General features: G+C 41.1%; 1 protein-coding gene across 5 annotated transcripts in view; it reads right to left on the bottom strand.

The window, feature by feature from the left end:
- The window catches only part of RUNX1T1 (RUNX1 partner transcriptional co-repressor 1), a 148131-nt gene that overhangs the window by 102907 nt on the left and 24966 nt on the right, over window positions 1-20258 (bottom strand). For 3 of the 5 annotated variants that reach the window (XM_053395668.1, XM_053395669.1, XM_053395670.1), the window contains one exon: window positions 15999-16169. The exons of the other annotated variants lie outside the window; for them this stretch is intronic. In XM_053395668.1, coding sequence (XP_053251643.1) covers window positions 15999-16086 — 88 coding nt within the window. In that variant the 5' untranslated portion in view covers window positions 16087-16169. The remainder of the gene's footprint in view (window positions 1-15998; window positions 16170-20258) is intronic. 5 annotated transcript variants of the gene reach the window in all.

Genomic DNA, 20258 nt, shown 5'->3' with positions numbered 1-20258 from the left:
AAAATAGTCACCAGATAATGCCAAGAGTTTTCCCTACACAATTCCTTATTGGCAAGGCTTACTCTGCTTCTTAAATTAGCTACAATGGGATTTTAGATCATATAGCTGCATGAAATGAAGATAGGGAAACTGTTTACACATTTACTTTAGAGAATTGTGTGTGTGTTTGTGTGAATGAGAAGTTGCATTTAGTTTGTCAACTCATGAGTGCATGTTGGGAGAAGATCCAGGGTGTACTCACAAAACCTTATTTCTAGATGTGTGCCTATGAACAGTCTTAAGTGTATGTCTAAAAAAAGGTAAAATATGAATACAACAAACACTTGGGTGCAAACATGTGTAAAGATGCCATGGCTGACATTGATAGTCATTAAGTAAAATGAGACAGTCACCTCAAGCAGCTGATTTGGGATATTTTTTTGGAAAGTCAGCCCACTGTAAACTATTTAATTTATTGTTGCTGTATTTTCCTGTCAAGGAAGAGAAGCACCTGAGGGATTTTAAGCCTCAGATGCCCAAATAAGTTGCTAAGACTATGCACTTCAACCAGGGTGGGGGTAGTGCTTGCTGCTGTGTCTTAGTCAGCAAAATGTCTTGACACAAGAGATGAAGACAGAACTGGATTTGGCTCTGTCAAGTGTAGACATGATGGCAATCCTGGGTTGGCTGATTGTAATGTGTGAGAAACAGTCCTAAAACTATAGAACTGAGATTAAGTTAAAATCAACGCATATGTTTAATAAAAGAATCAACTAGGTAGGCCATCATTTGAGCTATCAGATCAGGAGATTAGTCTGGTACACCAAGTGGTAACAGGAATATGAGCCAAATGCAACAATACTGTGAACTTGGAGAAATTCAGTTGGGCCTCACATCATAGGTGCTCATAACATTTCCTGTGGAAGAAAAAGAGCAATAATAATACCATCCCTATTCATACACTGTGGGCCAAAGTTATACTATCTGGGAAGCCTATTTTTAAGCATTTGGTGGCATCTCAGTTTCCCACCTGTAAAATGAGAACAACAATGGGCTGCGTTTTGAAACGCAATAAAGTTTGTACTCCAGTCTGAAAATTAAAAGCGATCAAGCATACCAAGGAACTTGTGCCTCTTAACAGCAGCAAGAACTACTGCTACAGAGTTGGCCATGGGTCACAAATGTTACTTTCCACTATACAGAATGTTGTATGCAATATTGTAAAGTCTGACAAAATATACATTCCAATAACCAGCAAATTCTAATATCCATTGCTTCAAAACTAGATCAAGTTTGGGATACTAACAGAGCCCCCCAAGTGACTTTAATCTCCTATATTTTGACTTAAAGTGCTATTAAAACAAAGCTTCCTCATCCATTTCCTCCCTGTATGCAGAATACCCATTTCAGGGGAAACCTACCAACGTAAGGATGCACCATCAGGTCTAATTAGGAAATTCTGCCTTTATATAAATATTGCACATTCCCTTTTCCCTCTTAGAAACATTTTGATATTTGTGACATTCTTTCAGCCTTTAATGGGAGATTGCAACATTACCACTGAGAACTTTTGTTTTGTTTTGTTCCAGTGTCACCACCTCCCCGTTTTGACAGATAGCGAGTTAGTTTTGTTAAAATGCAAGGGGTGATAGCGTATGCTCCAGTGAACTTTCCCTCCTCTCGGCACCAGAGACAAAAACCTGCAGCTTTGCTCGGCGCTGGCAGCCATCTGGACAGCTTGCTCTCAATGTCTTCCCCACACCACACTTCAGGCAACATTTCAGGGCTCCAGAGCTCTGTGGAGCTATTCATGACATACCAATTTCACATTTTCTGCTTCTACACTTGCAACAATAAATGCTAATGAGGACTGTGAATGACATTTTTAAAGACAATAAAAAAGGGGTCTCAAAATCCCTCGCATATGGAGATACTGTTTTCTAAACTTCACCTTCTGTTGGGGAACAATGTATAATTTAGGAGGGGGAGCAGGGAAATAACGGTAGGAGAAAAATTAGGGAAACCGAAGGATAACCAGGTCCTGCAGAATTGCGAGTAAAACAATGTCTGCAAGGTAGGCTAATGACACAGATTTTCAGACCACCTCTGCACTACCAACCAATCCTTGTGACCGCATTGCTGTTTCTTATCAGGAGAGCTCATTAATTATTGTCTGCTTGCAAGGGAGCGGGGAAGGCAACCTTAAATGATCACGCATAACCTCAAAAAGCCATACATTCCAACAATTTAATTGCTAATCTTTAGATGAGACTGGGGGTAAACTGTTATCATTAATTGGTTGGAAATGCTACGCTTTCATAAAGATTAATGCAATGACCGAGTGTGGGCAAGCAAAACTATCTAATGTTTTCTCTTTTTCTGAAAACAAAAATGCATTTTACAGTGCCCTTATTAATACAAATGGCTAATATGCTTGAGCTTCAAATGTGATCACTTATCATTAACAGGGATTAAGATACTTTTCACAAGATCCACCAGGTGGAGCAAATATGCAACACTACAGAATTCTCAACATAAATTCAGATCACCAGAGTGGGGGTGGGGGTGGGAAGCTCTCTCCCTTCCCTGCAGTTTCTTCCTCCTTTTCTTTGTAAACGTGTAATTGACTTATTTACCATACAGTAGAAGCCTCGTAATCTACCTCAACATTACCCAAATACCTTGACTATCTGAGTTTGCCGTGTTCCCCCCATATTTGGTGTGATATTTTTCAGTTATAACGGCCAAACTCCCAGGTCTTACGCAAGGGATACACTTTTTAATTACCTGCTTACATTGCAAAAACAACTGGCTCCTTCTTTCCACAAAACTCACAATGATCAATTAAAGGGATGAAAGAGCAGATTTGCAGCTTGGCTATGAATGCGTGGTGCCCATTTGGCATAGGTTCCTGCATCACCTTGGCACTCCAGCTGTTGCTGCAACACTAATCCTCCCCACACTTTCAGGTAATGCGAGAAACCCAGAAACACATGGATGGAGCCCCTACTGCAGATCTTCCTCATATGCTGAGATAGCTCAGTTGGTAGAGCGTAAGACTCCTAACCTTAGAGTTGTGGATTCAAGACCTATGTTGGGCAAAAGATTCCTGCATTGCAGGAGGTTTAACTTCATGGCTCTTGTGGTTCCTCCCAACTCTACAATTCTATGATTCTAAGTGAGTCCAGTGCTAAACCAGCTTCTTCAGGACTGATGCTGGCATGCCGTTACTCTTCTTATTGTGAATTTATCCCGTGTGGTCCTGGACATTTCCTATTACTCAACTGATGTTGCAAAGGCAAAGTAAAGCACTTTGGAAGCCTAGTTTAGAAGCAGCACAACAGTGTGTGGTGCTAAGAAGCATCAGCACTGGTAAAGAACAAGGGTTGGTGATGTTAAGGCAGTCCCAGGAACACATTTTGGCTGGGGACTGCCTGAAAGAAATCAATAGCAACTGGGAAGACACTATAAATAAAGAAGTTGGTCAAGTATTGTGTGACCCATAATTAAGGAACATGGATCTAGCACAATTCCAAATTCCAGCTTTCATTTTTTAAAAAATGTCCAGCCTTGGCAAAGAATAATTCACAAACTTCTGTGAGAGAGAGTCAGCATGGTGTGGTGGTTAAGAGCGGTGGACTCATAATCTGGTGAACCGGGTTTGTGTCTCGCTCCTCCACATGCAGCTGCTGGGTGACCTTGGGCCAGTCACATTTCTCTGAAGTCTCTTAGCCTCACTCACCTCACAGAGTGTTTGTTGTGGGGGAGGAAGGGAAAGGAGATTGTTAGCCACTTTGAGACTCCTTAGGGTAGTGATAAAGCGGGATATCAAATCCAAACTCCTCCTCTTCTTCTGTGTGGTTCTGGTATTAGGACCAATTTCCTAGCTGAGGGCACTCTGTCTCAAACCTCTTCTCATTTCTACTAATACTGTGGGAGTCCGTCTCATGGCACCTTCTTTCAACTCCTCTCTTGCAAATAGTCTGAAAATCCCACCCCCTCTGTATTTTTGCTTCTTTCCTTGACTGTCACCTTGCCACCAAAAGCAACTTTCTCCAGTCCCCTTCCTCAGCTCCTGGTAGACCCAAAACCAGACTAATTTCTACCAACTTGCCCCTCCCTATCTTTCATCCTAGTTCCCGTCACCTTTTTCATCTCTGATAGAAAGCCCAGAAGCATTCCCCTGTATCCGCCCCCCTCTTTCTACTAAGAACTCTTTAAAAAGTTTCTTGAACATGGCCCCAAGAACTGGACAGTTATGTTCAGGTGCTTCTAGTTGGGTGCTTAATACTGGAAATGGGTCGTTGAGATGTTGCAAATGAGGCATTGGAACAGGATGTTTTTAAACAAAAAACTTACTGGATTTCCCCCGAAATCTGAACCTGGTAAATCTGGATCAAATGTAGGGAGGGATATATGGGCTGTAATTTTGGGGACAGTGATGTCATGTGGACATTGCAAAAGACTTGCATGTATGAGGATGACCTAGTCCACAATAAGCACTAGTGTGGAAGCATCCTTAATATAGCTCATATATGTACCACACTTATTTAAAGGTTGAACAGATGTTTACAGTCGTTTTCATGCACACACAATTTTTTTTCCATGCTGATCTAATACACTACTTGCTATGCATAGAAACATAAGAACAGCCTTAAACTGAATTAGGCCATTAATCCATCTAGCTCAGTATGGTCTACACTGAGTGGCAGTGGCTCTCCAGGGTTTCAGGCATAGCTCAGTAGGTAGAGCATGAGACTCTTAATCTCAGGCCTATGGGTTCAAGCCCCACATTGGGCAAAAAATATTCCTGCATTGCAGTGAGTCGGGCCTTTTCTGCAGTGGCTCCTCATCTGTGGAATGCTCTCCCCAGAGAAGTTTGCCTGGGGCCTTCATTATACACCTTTAGGAACCAGGCAAAAATGGTCCTTTATAACCAGGCCTATGGTTGATTTGACTGACATCCTATGCCCTTTTAAAATGTGTGATGGGGTGTGGGGGGGTGTGATTGGGCTGTTGCTGTTTTTATTTTTAATATGTATTTTGTGGTTTTATATTCTGATTTTATTCTGTGAACTGCCCTGAGACCTACAGGTATAGGGTGGTATATAAATTCAATAATAATCATGATGATGATAATGATAAATGACATACGTGGTCCCTTCCAACTATATAATTCTATGACTCTTCCAGCTGTACCTGGTTATGCCAAATATTTAGCTTGGGATTTTCTTCATGGAAAGCAGGTGATAGACCACTGCTTCCCCTTATGTAAGCTTATTTGTATTTTGTTGGTAAGTTACTGAGATTTCCCAGTCCTCTCTTTCAAGAGAAAACCTGCTCTCACACCCTGAACCATGGATGTAATCCAGTGCAAACTAGTCAGTTTATAGATGATTTTAACTTTTATCCACCACCACCAAATTATTTCCTTTAGAAAGTTCACAGAAAGATCAACATAAGATTATCTAAACCAAAATGGAACGCTTCAGTCCCAGAAGCAGGCCAGTTAACATGTAAGTGAACAATACATCAATGCCAGTTTTATAAAGGGAAATAAAAAACAGCCACCTTTCCCCCCCCCTTTTTTTTTTTTTGAAAGGGAAAAAAAAATCCCCAGCCTTTATGCCAGCGTTGTCAGGACTGGGAGAACAGCACCGGCAGGAACCTCACATTCCTGACCAAACCCTCTTGTACACAATACCTCCTGAATGAAAGGAACCCAGGCCAGGCAGAGATAGCCGACTGTCAGGAACCGGCCCTGACGTTTGTGGACAGACGGGGTTGGCTTTGCAGGATGTCAGAGCAGCAAACTGCAGCTAGAGATACTGGACTTTCACACACTTTCAGATTGGATGTTTTGCTCTTCAGGTAATTAAACAAGGAAGCAGGGTCTGATGGTATGAGCCTGACCCCGGTGGTGTGGCTCCATAGTTCTGCATATCAACTTCCGCAAGAACTGCCTGGAGCATCAACAGAATCTTCTCTATGTGCTCCTTCTTCCTCCCCGCCCCCTTCCACCCTCCTTGAAACAAGTCTCTTAAAGAAATAGCCAATTTTTCAAGGAGTATGTTTTCTCATATTTAAGTGCAATTAATTGCACTGTGTAAGCAGCCTTACGATCTTTTGTTTAAAAAGAAATTGGGGTGGGGGTAGAGAAGCAAGGATGATTGTTCTTTGCTAGACATTCTGCAAAATGTTGCCAGCTAGTGAAGCAACCTGGGGTAGGTTATATATTATGTATCTAATAAGTAAGCAATGAATTAACATCAATGGATGTCATAATGGTTTTCTGCAAAACACCTGCCTCTGTAAGAAGTATTGCAAAACTAACATTCTGATACTGTATTGCAAGCCTTCTTGTTCCTGGAGAAACAATAGGAAGTCAGCTATGGTGGTATTGTAGAGTTTTCTCTCCCTTTGTTCAATTTCCCTCCGCCGCTCAAGATTTTTTAAAAAAATCAGCTTCACCCTCACCCAACATTAACAACTTCTGAATGCTTTGAAACGCAACATATGACTTGCAAAGCAATGTCGAAGCAAACACAGGGACAGCTTTGCAATTGACCTAATTTCCTGTTTTAAGACGCCATCTGAAACAAAATAAGGTTGCTTTTAAAATAAAAAATAAAATAAAAATAAAAAGCTAAGTAACGTATTCTCCTTTGTCTCAAGAATCTGCAGAAGGGAACATGGGCTGAAAGACAAGAGAAGGAAGAGTACAAAAGCAAGCTTGCTTGTCTGTGTTCAACACAAAGAACATTAAATGAAAACAACTGGCATGCTGCCAAATTCCTATAGAGGCAAAGAGATTCAAATAAATTGATTTCACGCATCACACTGACCTGGGATCAGCGAGCAGTGGTACAATATACTCAGAACTCTGTGTGAGGCAAAGCCCATTAATGTTATCAGACCCTTAGTAGATTACCAAACAGAAAATGCTCTTTCTCTCTGTCACACACACAAGAATCCCTCTAAAAAGATAAATTTTAGGCTGAATTAAAATATGTTTTGTTTTAAAAGTTACAACGCTCACCCGCCACATATCTCATTTATTGGTAATGATAGCTACAAATGTTCTAAAGACAGGTTTTATTGTATTCAATATCTATTGTTAAATGCACCCCACTTCCCCAAGTGGTGTGATGTTCCAGAGATGGTGTTGCCGAGTTCAGTTTCCTGTGGATAGGAGAGGACTGGAGAGTTACAGAGTCTTTGTCATATTTGCTTTATTTACAAATATACAAGCAGAACATGAGGAGAGGCAAACAAGTGCTCCTTCAAGGCAGCTGCACACTTGTTTCACCTAGAAATCCATTCTTTCTGCTTCTAATTCTCCTAATGTCCCTCTAGCCCTTCTCTCCTTTCCCTCATCTAGAAGAGATCTTCTCCAAGTTTGGATAGCTGTCTCCTTCTAAGATACAAGACCCTCCAAGTGTCCCTATTTTCCAGGGATAGTCCCAGATTTACAGAAGCCACCCCGGTTTCTGATTTGATCCTGGAATGTCCCACTTTTCATCAGGATGTCCTTATTTTCTTCGGATAAATGTTGGAGGGTATGGAATAGAATGTCACCAGGGCTTTTTTTCAGCTGGAACTCACGAGAACTCTGTTCCGGCACCTCTCAGGTAGGCACCACTGCCATCATAAGGGAAGAAGGGAGGCATTTATGGTGAGTTCTGGCACCTATTTTTCTAGAAAAATAGCACTGGATGTCCCTATTTTTAATTGGAGAAATGTTTAAGGGTATGGAAGAGGATGTCCCTATTTTTATCGCAGAAATGATGGAGAGTATGTAAAGAGATTCCATCTATGAGGAAGCCATATGCTGTTAGCCCCACTGATGAAATAGCAACAACCAGCAAATCTGCCTAACAAAGGAATGGTTGAGGCAGCCATTCTTTCCCAATGGTACTTGAAATATACTCAGAGTCGCAAAGTGATTTCATGCTCTTTATTCAGCTCATAGTGGTGAGGAGGAATGAATGAATGAAAGTCCCCTCAAAGTATCTGCTTTATATACATTATTTACGCAATGGGCTGCACATGATTGGCTAATTCCGGAATTCTACTGTAAGCCAATCAAGTTGTGGATTCACTTCTAGCTGGAGCATGATTGGGTGGTTCCTGCCAACCAATCATACTGCTGCATTGTTCTAGGACCAATCAGACTGCTGCATTCTGAATCCTATTGTTCTAGGACCAATCAGACTGCTGCCTTTTGGATCCTATTGTTCTAGGACCAATCAGACTGCTGCAGTTTGGATCCTATTCAACTCAGTACATAACAGTACTGTACTAACAACCCCTAAGCCAGTTGAGGACCATCTTACCTTGATTCCATTGTGTTGGCAGTGCAGATGACAACTGCAAACCTTATGTGGTGTGCATCAGTCTTTCTATGCAAATTATTTTAATTCCTTACCCCTACGGTTATGATTCATGGGTTCTCACTTAATTTTATTTTGATTTTAAATGTGATTTGAATTGTATTTTAAACTAATCATTTAATTTTGTGTTTTTAATGTGTTATATGTTTGGTGTTAGCCACCCTGAGCTAGTCTCGGCCAGGGAGGGTGGGGTATAAATAAAATTATTATTATTATTATTATTATTATTATTATTATTATTAGCCTGTGAGGGCTCAATGTGTGCCCTCCTTTTACAGAAGGGGAAGAACTGCATTAATCAGGTCAGATCCTGATGCTTGTGGCCTCCATGCACAGGGGAAAGAATTGTATGGATCAAGCCTAGATTATTATGGCCTTCATGTAGTGCATTGTCACAGGGGAGGCTATGTATCTGTTCATTCAAAACTCAAAAAGATCAGCCAGCTAGGTAAAAAGTTGAAAAAGAGCACTTGGATAATTAGCAGCTTTCTTTTCACCATTCCTGCATTTATTCACAGGACAAGTAACTGTGTCAACACTGGGATTTCCATTACAGCACAGTATCTTCAACAATAAAAGGGCTTCTCATAAAGTTGGATGTTCAAAATCATACAATGGGCACAGTTATCTGTGAGCAAATGCAAGGAGAGAAGGCAAGGGAATTCCCTACCTGGCTTTAATCAATAACCTCTAAAGCCAGTTGTCCTTTATGTACCCAAGGGAGTCATGCTTCCTTTTATTTTTATTTTATTTTATTTATTTTTTGGATAGACCACTGCAGTCACACAACATCCTGGGAGAGATTGTACATAACAATAAGCAACTGTTGCTAACAATGTCTGGGCTTCCTTGCCCACAACAATGTTGATAACAGAAGGAACAAATTCACAGCCTCAAAGAGTGAAACCAAGAGCCACATTAAATGCATGATTGAAGCAAATGATTGGGGTTGCAGCGAGCTGTATTTAAGCTCTCCTTCCATCGTTCCATCATTGTCCCAACAACAAAAACCCACCACTACCAACTACTAGCAGTTTTCTTCCTGGGACAAATAGTTTAACGGAGGCTATTTTTGTGGGGAAGGAAGGTTAAGCCCCCCTCCTCATGGTCCCAATCCTGATCTCCCCCACAGCTACTGCTTTTTAATTGCAACCATGCAATTAATATATGATGTAGTTTGCTATTCAGAAGCATTTGCTTGTGCCACATCAGCTGCCACAAGAGGCAGGGATAGCCACCAGCTTGGATGACTTTAAAAGAAGATTAGAGAAAGGCATGGATGTTAAGGCTATCACTGGCTGCTAGCTACGATGGCTGTATTTGACCTCCACTGTGGGAAGCAGTATGCCTTTGAATACCACTGGCTGGAAACCACAAGTGGGAAGAGTACTATCACATTAAGGCTCCACTTGTGGGCTTCCCATAGGATATTTTTGGCCATTGTGATGTGGAGTAGATAAGCCATTGGCTTTGTGTTCTTATTTTTAGGCTCACACCCACTAGCCATGTGGATCCCATTTGTGTGGAGACACTCTAAGAATGATGGCAAACCACAGGGCCACCAGGGGGATGGTCAGCAGGGGCATCAGTATTTGTAGAATTTGTTGGATGCTCCTCTTAATGAGGTTTGGCTGATACCTTCATTGTGCACCTTTAGGCACCAGGCAAAAAACATTCCTCTTCAACCAGGCCTTTGGCTAATTAACATCTTATACCCCCCCCCTTAAAAATGAGTTTGACCAAACTGTGGGAGGCAGTGGAAGACAGGAGTGCCTGGCGTGCTCTGGTCCATGGGGTCACGAAGAGTCGGACACGACTAAACGACTAAACAACAACCCCCTTAACATGTGTTCGAGGGAGGGTGTGGGGAGGGGTTAATGGCTTGTGGGTTTTTTGTTTGTTTGTTGCTTTTATATTGTATTTTTATGTTGTGAACCACCCTGAGATGTGAGGATGATGGGTGGTATACAAATTTAATGAAAATAAATAAAAAAAATATTCAAGGGTGTGCTAGCAGATTTTGCAACTCCTTCCTGGTTCAGCTGTCCCTTCCATGCATTGGACATGTGCATGGAAGAGGCTCAAGTTAATTCCTGTAAGGGGATATGTTTAAAGAGATTGTTGATACTCTTTTAACTTACTTTAAACTCTAAAGCAATTAAGAGGTCAAAGTAAATTCAAGATTTGTTATAACAGAGTAACAGATAGTGAAATCTTTTCCAGTTTTTTATTGACTCTCCTTTGCCCTTTTCCAAATGGAATTATTTTCTTCCTCTGCAATTTCGCCTACATTTTACATAGCCTTTATACTATTTTGTTGTTTTTCTAAATCTGGAATCCTGCCCAGCATTTTCTTATAGGCTCAAACAGGAAACTGAACAGAATGGTCACCTCTCTTAATTGTTCCAAATCAACCTGGCTTACTCAGACAAAATGTGTTCTTTGTGAGCCAAAAATCAATTGTGCACAGAACTTCTAATTTTCTATACATTCCTGTAGCTGTTAATTAGGCAAATGTCTCTAAAATGCTTTTATATTTTTGATGTTAAACTGTTCAATACATCAACACAATGCTATCCAAACTCGGAGCTTCCAAAAATAATAGTGGGATGCACATGAAATAAACAAAGAGCACACCAACAGGGGGTATGCACAATATGATTCAGTTCAGATGTAACACCAAACCATGGTTTGTTGTTACATGGACAAGCCGTGGGCTTATAAGCTCCCTTCTTCTTACTCCCCCTGCACACGCCAGTTCTTTCATGGACTACTGGTTCTTGTTAATCCATAGTCTATCACAGCATTTGCTAGCCTTGTATGCTACAACTCCCATCAGCCCTGACCACAGGCCAGACTGAAGACAGATGGAGTCCAAACTATCAGGATGGCACTAGGTTGAAGAAGGCTTGTCTACCATTTCAGCTGAACTGTGCAGACTAGTTTGCAGTAGTTTCTTCTTCTTCTTCAGTCTGAATATATGGTCAGGGGAATCAGGGAAGGCATGAGGAAGAAAAGAGGTGAGGGAGAGAATTAACTGAGTAACACTGAACAGAGATAAACATGTGCTTTTAAGTCCCACTGGTTTCAGTGTGGGGTCAAACACCTATGTACCCATATATCTCTCCCATGGAAATCTATTGCATTTAAAAGTGTTGAGCTTCAGCAGGATTGAATGCATAGTGTGTGAACTACCCTAAAAATACTGCTTTTCTTTCAACATGCAAAATAACCTGCGTGTTTATCTTTTTCGTCATCCATTTTGGTGATTCATTAATGTAACTCACACCAACAATTAACATAATGCCAGAAAGCCACAATCATTTCTCACTTGATTGGGGAGGAGAGCATTCTAGCTATAGGAGAGCTGATGACAATTCCATATCTAAACATCCCCAAATACCCTTAAACGTCTCTTATGGATAAACAATCTTTCAACAGTAGTCACACAACAAAGAAATGACTCCTTGATAACAGAAGAAGTAAGGAACCAAGGCTTAAGGAAAAGGAATCTAGGAATGTACACTAAACCCAACGAAAGTATGGGGACAGCATCTGATTTAAAGCTCAGAAAACAAAGGGGAGATTATTACCTCCAGATATAATTTCCAAAGACTCCTATGGGCAGTAAACATGGTGAATTTTCTTTGCATAGGATTAACACTGAACCTTTTTCAAATGCACACATGTGCAAACTGGATGTCAGATCAAAGAAGGGCTGGGTGATATCATGGATACACCAAGAAGAAACTGGTAGTTATTTACCATAGTGCTAAATAAATAAAGCACTGAAAGACTCTTCTATGTGGGCTGGCTCTCAAAATAATGTTTTAAGGAAAGGAGGAATTAAATTTTTGTGGGAGAGGGCTAGTTGCTTTCTAAATATTATCTTAATGTATTCTAGCGGGATGGATGCCTTATATTTTGGTTACTCTGACTGTTAAGATTAGGAAAGCTTCAATTTGTTAAATAAATGGTGGGGGATTAATAACTGCACTTTTGTCCCTCCACCATTATCCTCAACAACCCTGTGAGGTAGATTAGGATGAGAGACAATCACTGGCCCAAGGTCACCCACTGAGGCTTCTAAACTTTGTCTCCCAGGCCCTAGCCCACGTAACATCTGTCCACCTTACTCCACATTATGGAAGGGAAGGTGTAGAAATGAGCAAGTTGGCAGGATGGAGATACTCTTTCCCTCTAGGGGCATATTCCCTGTTTCTTGCTGTGTAATTAGAATTCCATACGCCTATTAGCATATGCCACAACTCAACTATGTCTGCCTGGCTGGTTGCATTTTGGGTCCTATTTTGGATATCTTGCAGATGTATTTATTTCCCTTCGTAACAAATTTGCCAGTATGTTTAGGTAGTTTCAAATTACAGCTTTTGGATGCTAAATCTGTCTGACCCATATTTCTTTGATTTGATTTAATGTATTTATATACCAATGAAAGCCAATGCATTGTAGTTGTTAGAGGACTGAACTAGAACCAGAGGCAGCCATGTTCAAATCTCCACACACCCATGAAGCTCACTTGTTGACCTTGGCCAAACACTGCCTATCAGCTTAAGATACCTCACAGGGTTGGCGTGATGCTGAAAGCCCGCGAGAACCATGTACACCACCTTGTGTTTTTTTGGAGGAAAGGCAGCTAACAAATGTAGTAAACAAGACACTCGGGTAATTAATATGAAGCACCATGGCTTTTTTCCCAGCCAGAACTCACTGGAACTCCAGCACCTCTCAGATGGGTGCCATTGCCATTCTAAGAGAATGAGGGAGGTGTTTGTGCTGAGTTCCGCCACCCCTTTTTCTAGAAAAATAACACTGCAAAGCACCATTATTATAATACAGCCTATACTGGTATTTTACACCTTCCTCTTCTTTTGCAAATTAGTTATTATTACATTTGTAAATGGCCCTCCCTCCAAAGTGCTCAGGGCAATGTAAGGTAGGTGGGAGTTTGAATGCTGAGCCCAAGGTCAACTAGTGAGCTTCATGGTTGGGTGGGGATTCTACCCTAGTTCTTCCTGGTCCTTCAAATATAGGCTGCTTGTTATTGTCATCTTCAGACAAGCAGATGTGGAAGCCTTTCCCATTTCCAACCCAAGGCATTATTACTGATATTTATGACTGCAGTCACATGTGCTGGGAGCAGTAGGTCAGTATTAGTGGCAACTGCCTGTATTTTACCAATGGCAATCTTTGGTAACAAATAGAAGAAAAACTTTTTTGACCATCGACAGACCACCTTATTTAACTTTGCTACATACTGGTATCTCTCATGCTGGGGTAGGAGGAAACACTGACATTTCAGTCTAGCTTTGTGTCTGTTTTTCATTAGCAAGCAGATAAAATCTGACCCTTAACCATACCGTTTGAAAGGGCAACTTTTTTAAGAACACAAAGGATCTATTCCACTGAACTTGGAAGAAGGTTGCTGCATGCATTGTTATCACATGACTCTTCCCCCCCCCATGCAGCTATTAGGGCTCCAGAAAGTGCCTGACAGCATTGCCTCTTAATTTGCTTGACAAAATTTCAATTCATTTCAAGATCGGTGGCCAAATTTTCAACCTGGACACTGAATGCCCATGCTTAGAAATCAGCAGATGCTTTTAGGATTCAGATTTTATTGGTCTGTCTTTCAGAACTTAGTGATCTACTACCTATTATAATCCAATGAGAGGTACTCATTTAAAACACATTTATTATGGTGGAAAAAAGCAAAGCATGTGCTTAACACTCCCATGGAAGTAAATGGGACTTTAAAAAGCACTTTCTTACAGCAGGTCTGGTTGAGTCATGAAACACAAAGGGCTGCACCAGATGTTCTCAAAGTTCTCAGGCTTTTCTGAAGGCTGCACTAGTTTGCTAGGACACGTTCTAAAAATGAAAAATGACCACCATCCGCTAGGTATTTTTAAATACCTTGATGGAATGAAGAGGCAGATTATGAACTTTGGAAAAGAATCAAAGCTCATTGGTAGAACACAGGTCACAGATTCAGTCCCCAGCATCTCCGGGTAGGGCTGGGAAATATTCTTTTTCTGGAACCACTGTCAATCAGTGCCAACAATACTGAGTTAGATTGGGTGTAAGTTTCCTATAGTTCCTAACATGCAACAAGGTCCCATTAGGTGAACCATCTGTGGGAGTTTCAAGGGAACTGAAAAGCATTCCAGTAAGATGGTGAAATTTCCAGTAAGCTGAAGTGTTAGTAACAGCTGCTCCCATATGAAATAGGCATGAAAAATGACTCTGGGCAGAGCTACAAGCAAATATAGTGTTCATAGCTTGAAGAGATCAGAATGGCAGGAAATAGCTACAGTTTTTCATGGACTGCCTCCAAAAATATTTGAATCTATTGCGGCTTTCATCTGTAATGGACATACCCTTTGTACTTTATATATACACGTAAGTATAGATCAAAACATAGGTTCGAAATACAGTTAACCTTTCGACTCACTTGAAATATTCAGTCATTCAGATAAACCCACATACTGTAATACTGTCAGGAACACCATCCAACCCTCCACACCAACAGCTTTAAACGCAAAGTGGACATAGCCCCACAGTCCTTAAGCCTCTTAATCTGCATGGGTCTCATTAGATTTGTTTCTGGGTAAGTGGACTGTGACATAAGTATTAAATAACTATTCATATGTACCTCAAAGCTTGCCAAATCTGTATATGCAATGGGATAGGGGCACCTTATCTTGCAGCCTCTCTCAGCTGTACCTGCCCCACCTCTGAATTTACCCTGAATGGCATTCAGTGATGTCCACTCACTTGTGAAATGGGACTTTCTTGCACACACCCAATATCTGTTCCAAAGGGTCTTCCAGGAGCATATTGTGAATTGGGGAGGGGGAGGGTGGACAACAGGGGAGATAGAAGGTAGAGGACCCCCACCATGTAAGCAGGTGCCTGCTTTTGCAAATTTGGATCTTTGTAGTGTTGGCAACAAAGTCTATGCTAAAGGTTGTGCCAACTGTCTCCTGCCTCTCTAAAGACCTTTCTTCCTTGCTACCCCACAGGCTTAGAACCACATCGCAGAACACCCTGTGCCTTACTTCTTTCAAATCCCTCTTCAAAATCCACCTTTTCCGCTAAGAATTGCATATTGCTTCCCTTCCTTCCTTCCTCTATACCAATGGGACCAATGTCACAGTTCAACCCATGATGGTAGCCTCTCAACTGTGATGCTACAAAATCAGAAAGGAGAGAGAGGGTGGGATTCTTACCCACTGGGCCTATGCACATTATATTGTATGAAAACAGACAACATTTCATTTTTTACATCCAAAATGTGGCTGTAAGATGGGCTGGAGGTGGGGCAGGAAGGGTGTGTGTTTGTGTGTTACAAATCTACTCCCTTCCTCTCAAATTAGGAATTTCATGCTTTGAGATAAATATGAATAGGGCATCTCTCCACAAGTTCTTCATGCATAACCATCCAAAATCTGAAAGCCCTACAAGGTTAGATTCCAAGGGAGGGATGGGAAGCACATGGAATAACAAGGAGAAGATTGAAAGCACAGTTACAGAGGGACAAGGCACAATAAATCAAATTAATTTCTTTCTCATAAATAGCATGTTAATTACAAATCTGTTCCTTACCTTGGCAAAATTCAAAGTTCCCTTTTTTCCGGCAGTCACCTATTACTAAACTCAGTGCTCTCCAAGTGTTTCTTTTGACAGATATCATTCTCCACCAATCGTCCTGCTAATTTCCTCTCCTTTTCTGACTGGGACAGATATTACGTTCACCAGCCCAGAGATCAATCTTTTCTATTGACAACAACAAAAGGGAAAAAAACACGCACATATCACAGCCAGTTTGAAGCACAAAGCCCCTTTATTGACATGCTATCTATCTATATCTATATCTATCTATATATGTAACAGAAGTAGTAACTATAATCCTAAAGTAACTTCTTTATTATTGCATTTTAAAACCAATTCTTTTTTAAAAAAAATATTATTCCCAGAGGGAAGGAGGGAAACTAATGCATATACTGTGAATTACAAACAAGACAAACATCAAAACTTAACTGGGTCAATTGTTCATAGGAAAGTAACTTGTATCAGGTCAGATTATATTTCCATCAGGCTCTCCAGAGTACCAGGAAGAGATCGTTCTTATGGCTACTATCTAATCTTTTTAACTGAAGAAGTCAGGCATCAAACCTTCTGCATACAAACTTGTTCTTTACCACTGAGCTATGGTATTACCCCCATATATTACCTCCTGCTGTTCTATATAAGGTCAGAATTTTTACCAATAACCCCCAGGATTCACAAACTACTAAAAAGAAGCATGCCCAGTCCTGGGTCAATGATGCTATTATTTATTTATTCATAAATATTTTTAAACTTCTTCTCGTGCTCACATTCAAGAAGCACGATTAAAATAAAATGAATCACATCAAGACATAGGTAGTTTTAAACTGTTGTTAGTGCTGCATTTTATATTGCTGTAACACCCCCCAACCCCACGGATCTTCTGATTATTACGATAATAAATAAACACAGTAAATACAATAAAACATATTCCCATTAACATCTACGGAATTAAACTAGTTGAATGCTTTAAACCGCTTTGAAAGTATTATACTGCCCAGCTCTGTAGCTGCAACTGTTTCCAAAGAGCTGCTGTACTAATATCCCATTTACTTCAACATGGTTTGCATACCATAGCCAAGGAATTCTGAAGTGTGTGCCAGGGCACCCTTAATATGCCAGGGAAAATAAAGCACCCATCAGAAAGAAAAGGCTGCATTATTACATGAATCCCTCCTCTTCACTTGCCTCCTTCCAGACAGCATCTGCTGAGGGAGGGCAATTATGCTGGGTCCCTTATCAGGCCTGATGGAATTATTTAACCACTTCCAATGCAGCAGCACACCAGAATTATTCCCTTTGAGTAGACGCTTCCCATTGCACTGTGCATTCATTCTAACCCAGGAGTGGGGAAGCTATGGCCCTCCAGCTGTTGCTGAACTACAACTCCTGTTGGCTCTGGCAAGTATGGCCAGGGATGATGGGAACTGTAGTTCAGCAACATCTGGAGGGCTGAACATTCCCACTCCTGGTCTAAGAAATAGATTGCATCCAACTATTTGTCAGAGCTGTTTGACAGAGGAACATTCTCCCTCGGGAGGTTGTGCACTCTCCTTCCTTGGGAGTTTTAAAGCAGAACTTGGATTGCCCTCTGTTATGGATGCTTTAGATGAGATTTCTGCAATGCCGGGGGGTGGGCCAGACCAGTGGCGTAGCGTGGGGGGTGCGGGGGGGCCGGCCGCACCGGGTGCAACATCTGGGGGTTAGGGTTAGGGGGCGCAAATCCACGGGTTAGGGGGAGCAAATCCACGGGTTAGGGGTGCAAATTACTTGCCTTGCCCCGGGTTCTGACAACCCACGCTACGCCACTGGGCCAGACGACCCTTGGGATACCTTCCAGCTCTACAATTCTGTGATTCTATAACTACATCATAACTAAAATAGGCCTACTGAAACCAATGGGCTTAAGTTAAGTATGTGTTAAGTTACGTAACCATAAGTGGGTCTACACCAGGGGTCAGCAAACTTTTTCAGAAGGGGACCGGGTCCACTTTCCCTCAGACCTTGTGGGGGGCCGGACTATATTTTGGGGAAAAAATAAAAATGAATGAATACCTATGCCCTACAAATAACCCAGAGATGCATTTTAAATAAAAGCACACATTCTACTCATGTAAAAACATGCTGATTCCCAGACTGTCTGCGGGCCAGATTTAGAAGGCAATTGGGCCGGGTCCGGCCCCTGGGCCTTGGTTTGCCTACCCACGGTCTACACTGACTTATCACCATCATGGGGTTTTTTTGTATGCCGCCTTTCCACAGTTAAAAAACAATGCTCAAGGCGGCTTACAGCGTGACAAGATTTACATCATTACAAAAGTCATAAACAATAAATAAACCACATCAAAAACATACACAACCAAACGGGAAACAATTTCCACATAAATCAAAATCTAAAACTAAGAATACAGAATTAATATCACAGTTTAAAATGACATAGGTAAAAAAATAACAGCAATTTAAACAAAAAACAAACAAAACAAAATGGAGCCCTCTCTGCCCAGCGGCAGCAGTGGCAGCAGTTCTTTACAGAGCCCATCAGGCTCCGCCCTGGGCCAGGTGTTGAGTGGCAGGACTGGGGCCCTCAGGCGCTGAGCAGGGGGCTTAGTTGGATACAGCCCATTAGGTAGACACATAGGGGATGCCAGAGGAAGCCTTCAGTCTGAAGGCAACCTCAGCGAAGTACAATCCACCACCCTGGCAGGCTGGTCTGGAGGTGGTGGTAACAGCAGCAAGAAGCATCCACAGCACTCTGAAGAAGCACCAGGCAGCTGGGAGTCATTAAATCCCCCTTCATGCCCCAACAAAGCATGGCTCCTGAGCCTTGAGGGAAATCAAAATGATAAAGGGGAACCCAGGCATATAGGCTTCCCAGAGGCATCTAGCTGACCATGTGAGAACAGAGTATTGGATGAGATGGGAACTAGCAGAGGTCTTCTTCTGGAGGGAGGCATCAACAGTGGGCCCTGATAGTTGCCCAAGGATGCCACATGCCGACTCTAGGCCCGAGTACCTCTTATTCTTTCCCTTTCAGGTTTAGAAGTCAAATTCTCACCCAGTTTTAAATTCAAAAAATGTGTGTATCTCACACATTAAGCCTGTTAAGTTGTGGGCGAACATATCAGACGACAGAGCGATTCTTCCAAAGCAGCTCTTTATTTGTAAGCTGGGATAGAACTAAACTGAGGATCTCAGTCAGCCTGCTTATATAGAGCTCCAGAACAATGTAACTGTTGCCATTTTCTAAAACTATCCAATCACTGAACGTCACTTTTCGATCCTTCATTTGCATAACTATCTACAGTATCCCCCTGCTGGCCCAGGGTGAGAACTTCAGTACATAACAAAGCCAATCTTACATGTGTTTCTTATAATGCAAAAGTATTTCAGATATGGGGCAGCCTAAATAAATAAACAAACATATAAACTTGCACCAAGCAGATCCTAAACATGCAAAAGCATGTGCCCATTTGAAAAAAATAATACAGCCTAAATATATTCCATAAAACATCAGTGTCTAGTGAATTAGATCAGAGATGAATAAATATAGCTAAATAAATAAACAGTATTACTAAATAAACAGTAAATAAATATAGCTAAAAATAAAGATGGGCCTGGAAGGCATGATAGTATTCTGCCCTGGGACTTCAGGATAGAGGAGAATAAAAATATTGATATCCTGAAATCTAATGCTATATAAAGCAATGTGTTTTCTTGGTTCCACATGAGATGCAGTCCAATGTGCTATTTCAAATTCATTTTGCTGGGCTGAAGCAGCAATACCTTTGTTTACTGGTGAATGTTATTTGCCCAGTGTAAACATATTTTCATAATAAGCATTTACCCTGTCAGAGACTACGGGCAGCTTCCTGTCCAGCTTTTTGAAGACAAAGTTCACCAAATGTTGAAGTTTTCAATTTGATAAAATATCCTTTATATGTTTAAAAACAGTTTACAAAATCTGTTACTCAGTTTGGAAACAGCAATGATTTGCTTAACTTAGTGAATGATATTTACCAAATTTTCCTCTTCAATCTATGCAAACCTAAAAGATCAACTTTCATACTTTAAATAATCTTCTTATAACATTAGTCATTTTCTATAGTTATTTTATAGGATTATGAGGCAAATTAATTTAGGATGTCTGCATCTAATACCTTTGATAACACTCATTGTTTGACCTAGCAAGAAATTTCATGCATTTCACAGATTTGTGCAAGGAAAAGGGAATTTGTAGGAGACATATTGATGGATTGT

This window comes from Podarcis raffonei, chromosome 7, assembly GCF_027172205.1.
Source record: "Podarcis raffonei isolate rPodRaf1 chromosome 7, rPodRaf1.pri, whole genome shotgun sequence".
Classification (NCBI taxonomy): Eukaryota; Metazoa; Chordata; class Lepidosauria; order Squamata; family Lacertidae; genus Podarcis; species Podarcis raffonei.
The sequence above is the reverse complement of the archived record's forward strand: the minus strand, read 5'-3'. Positions and strand labels throughout refer to the sequence as shown.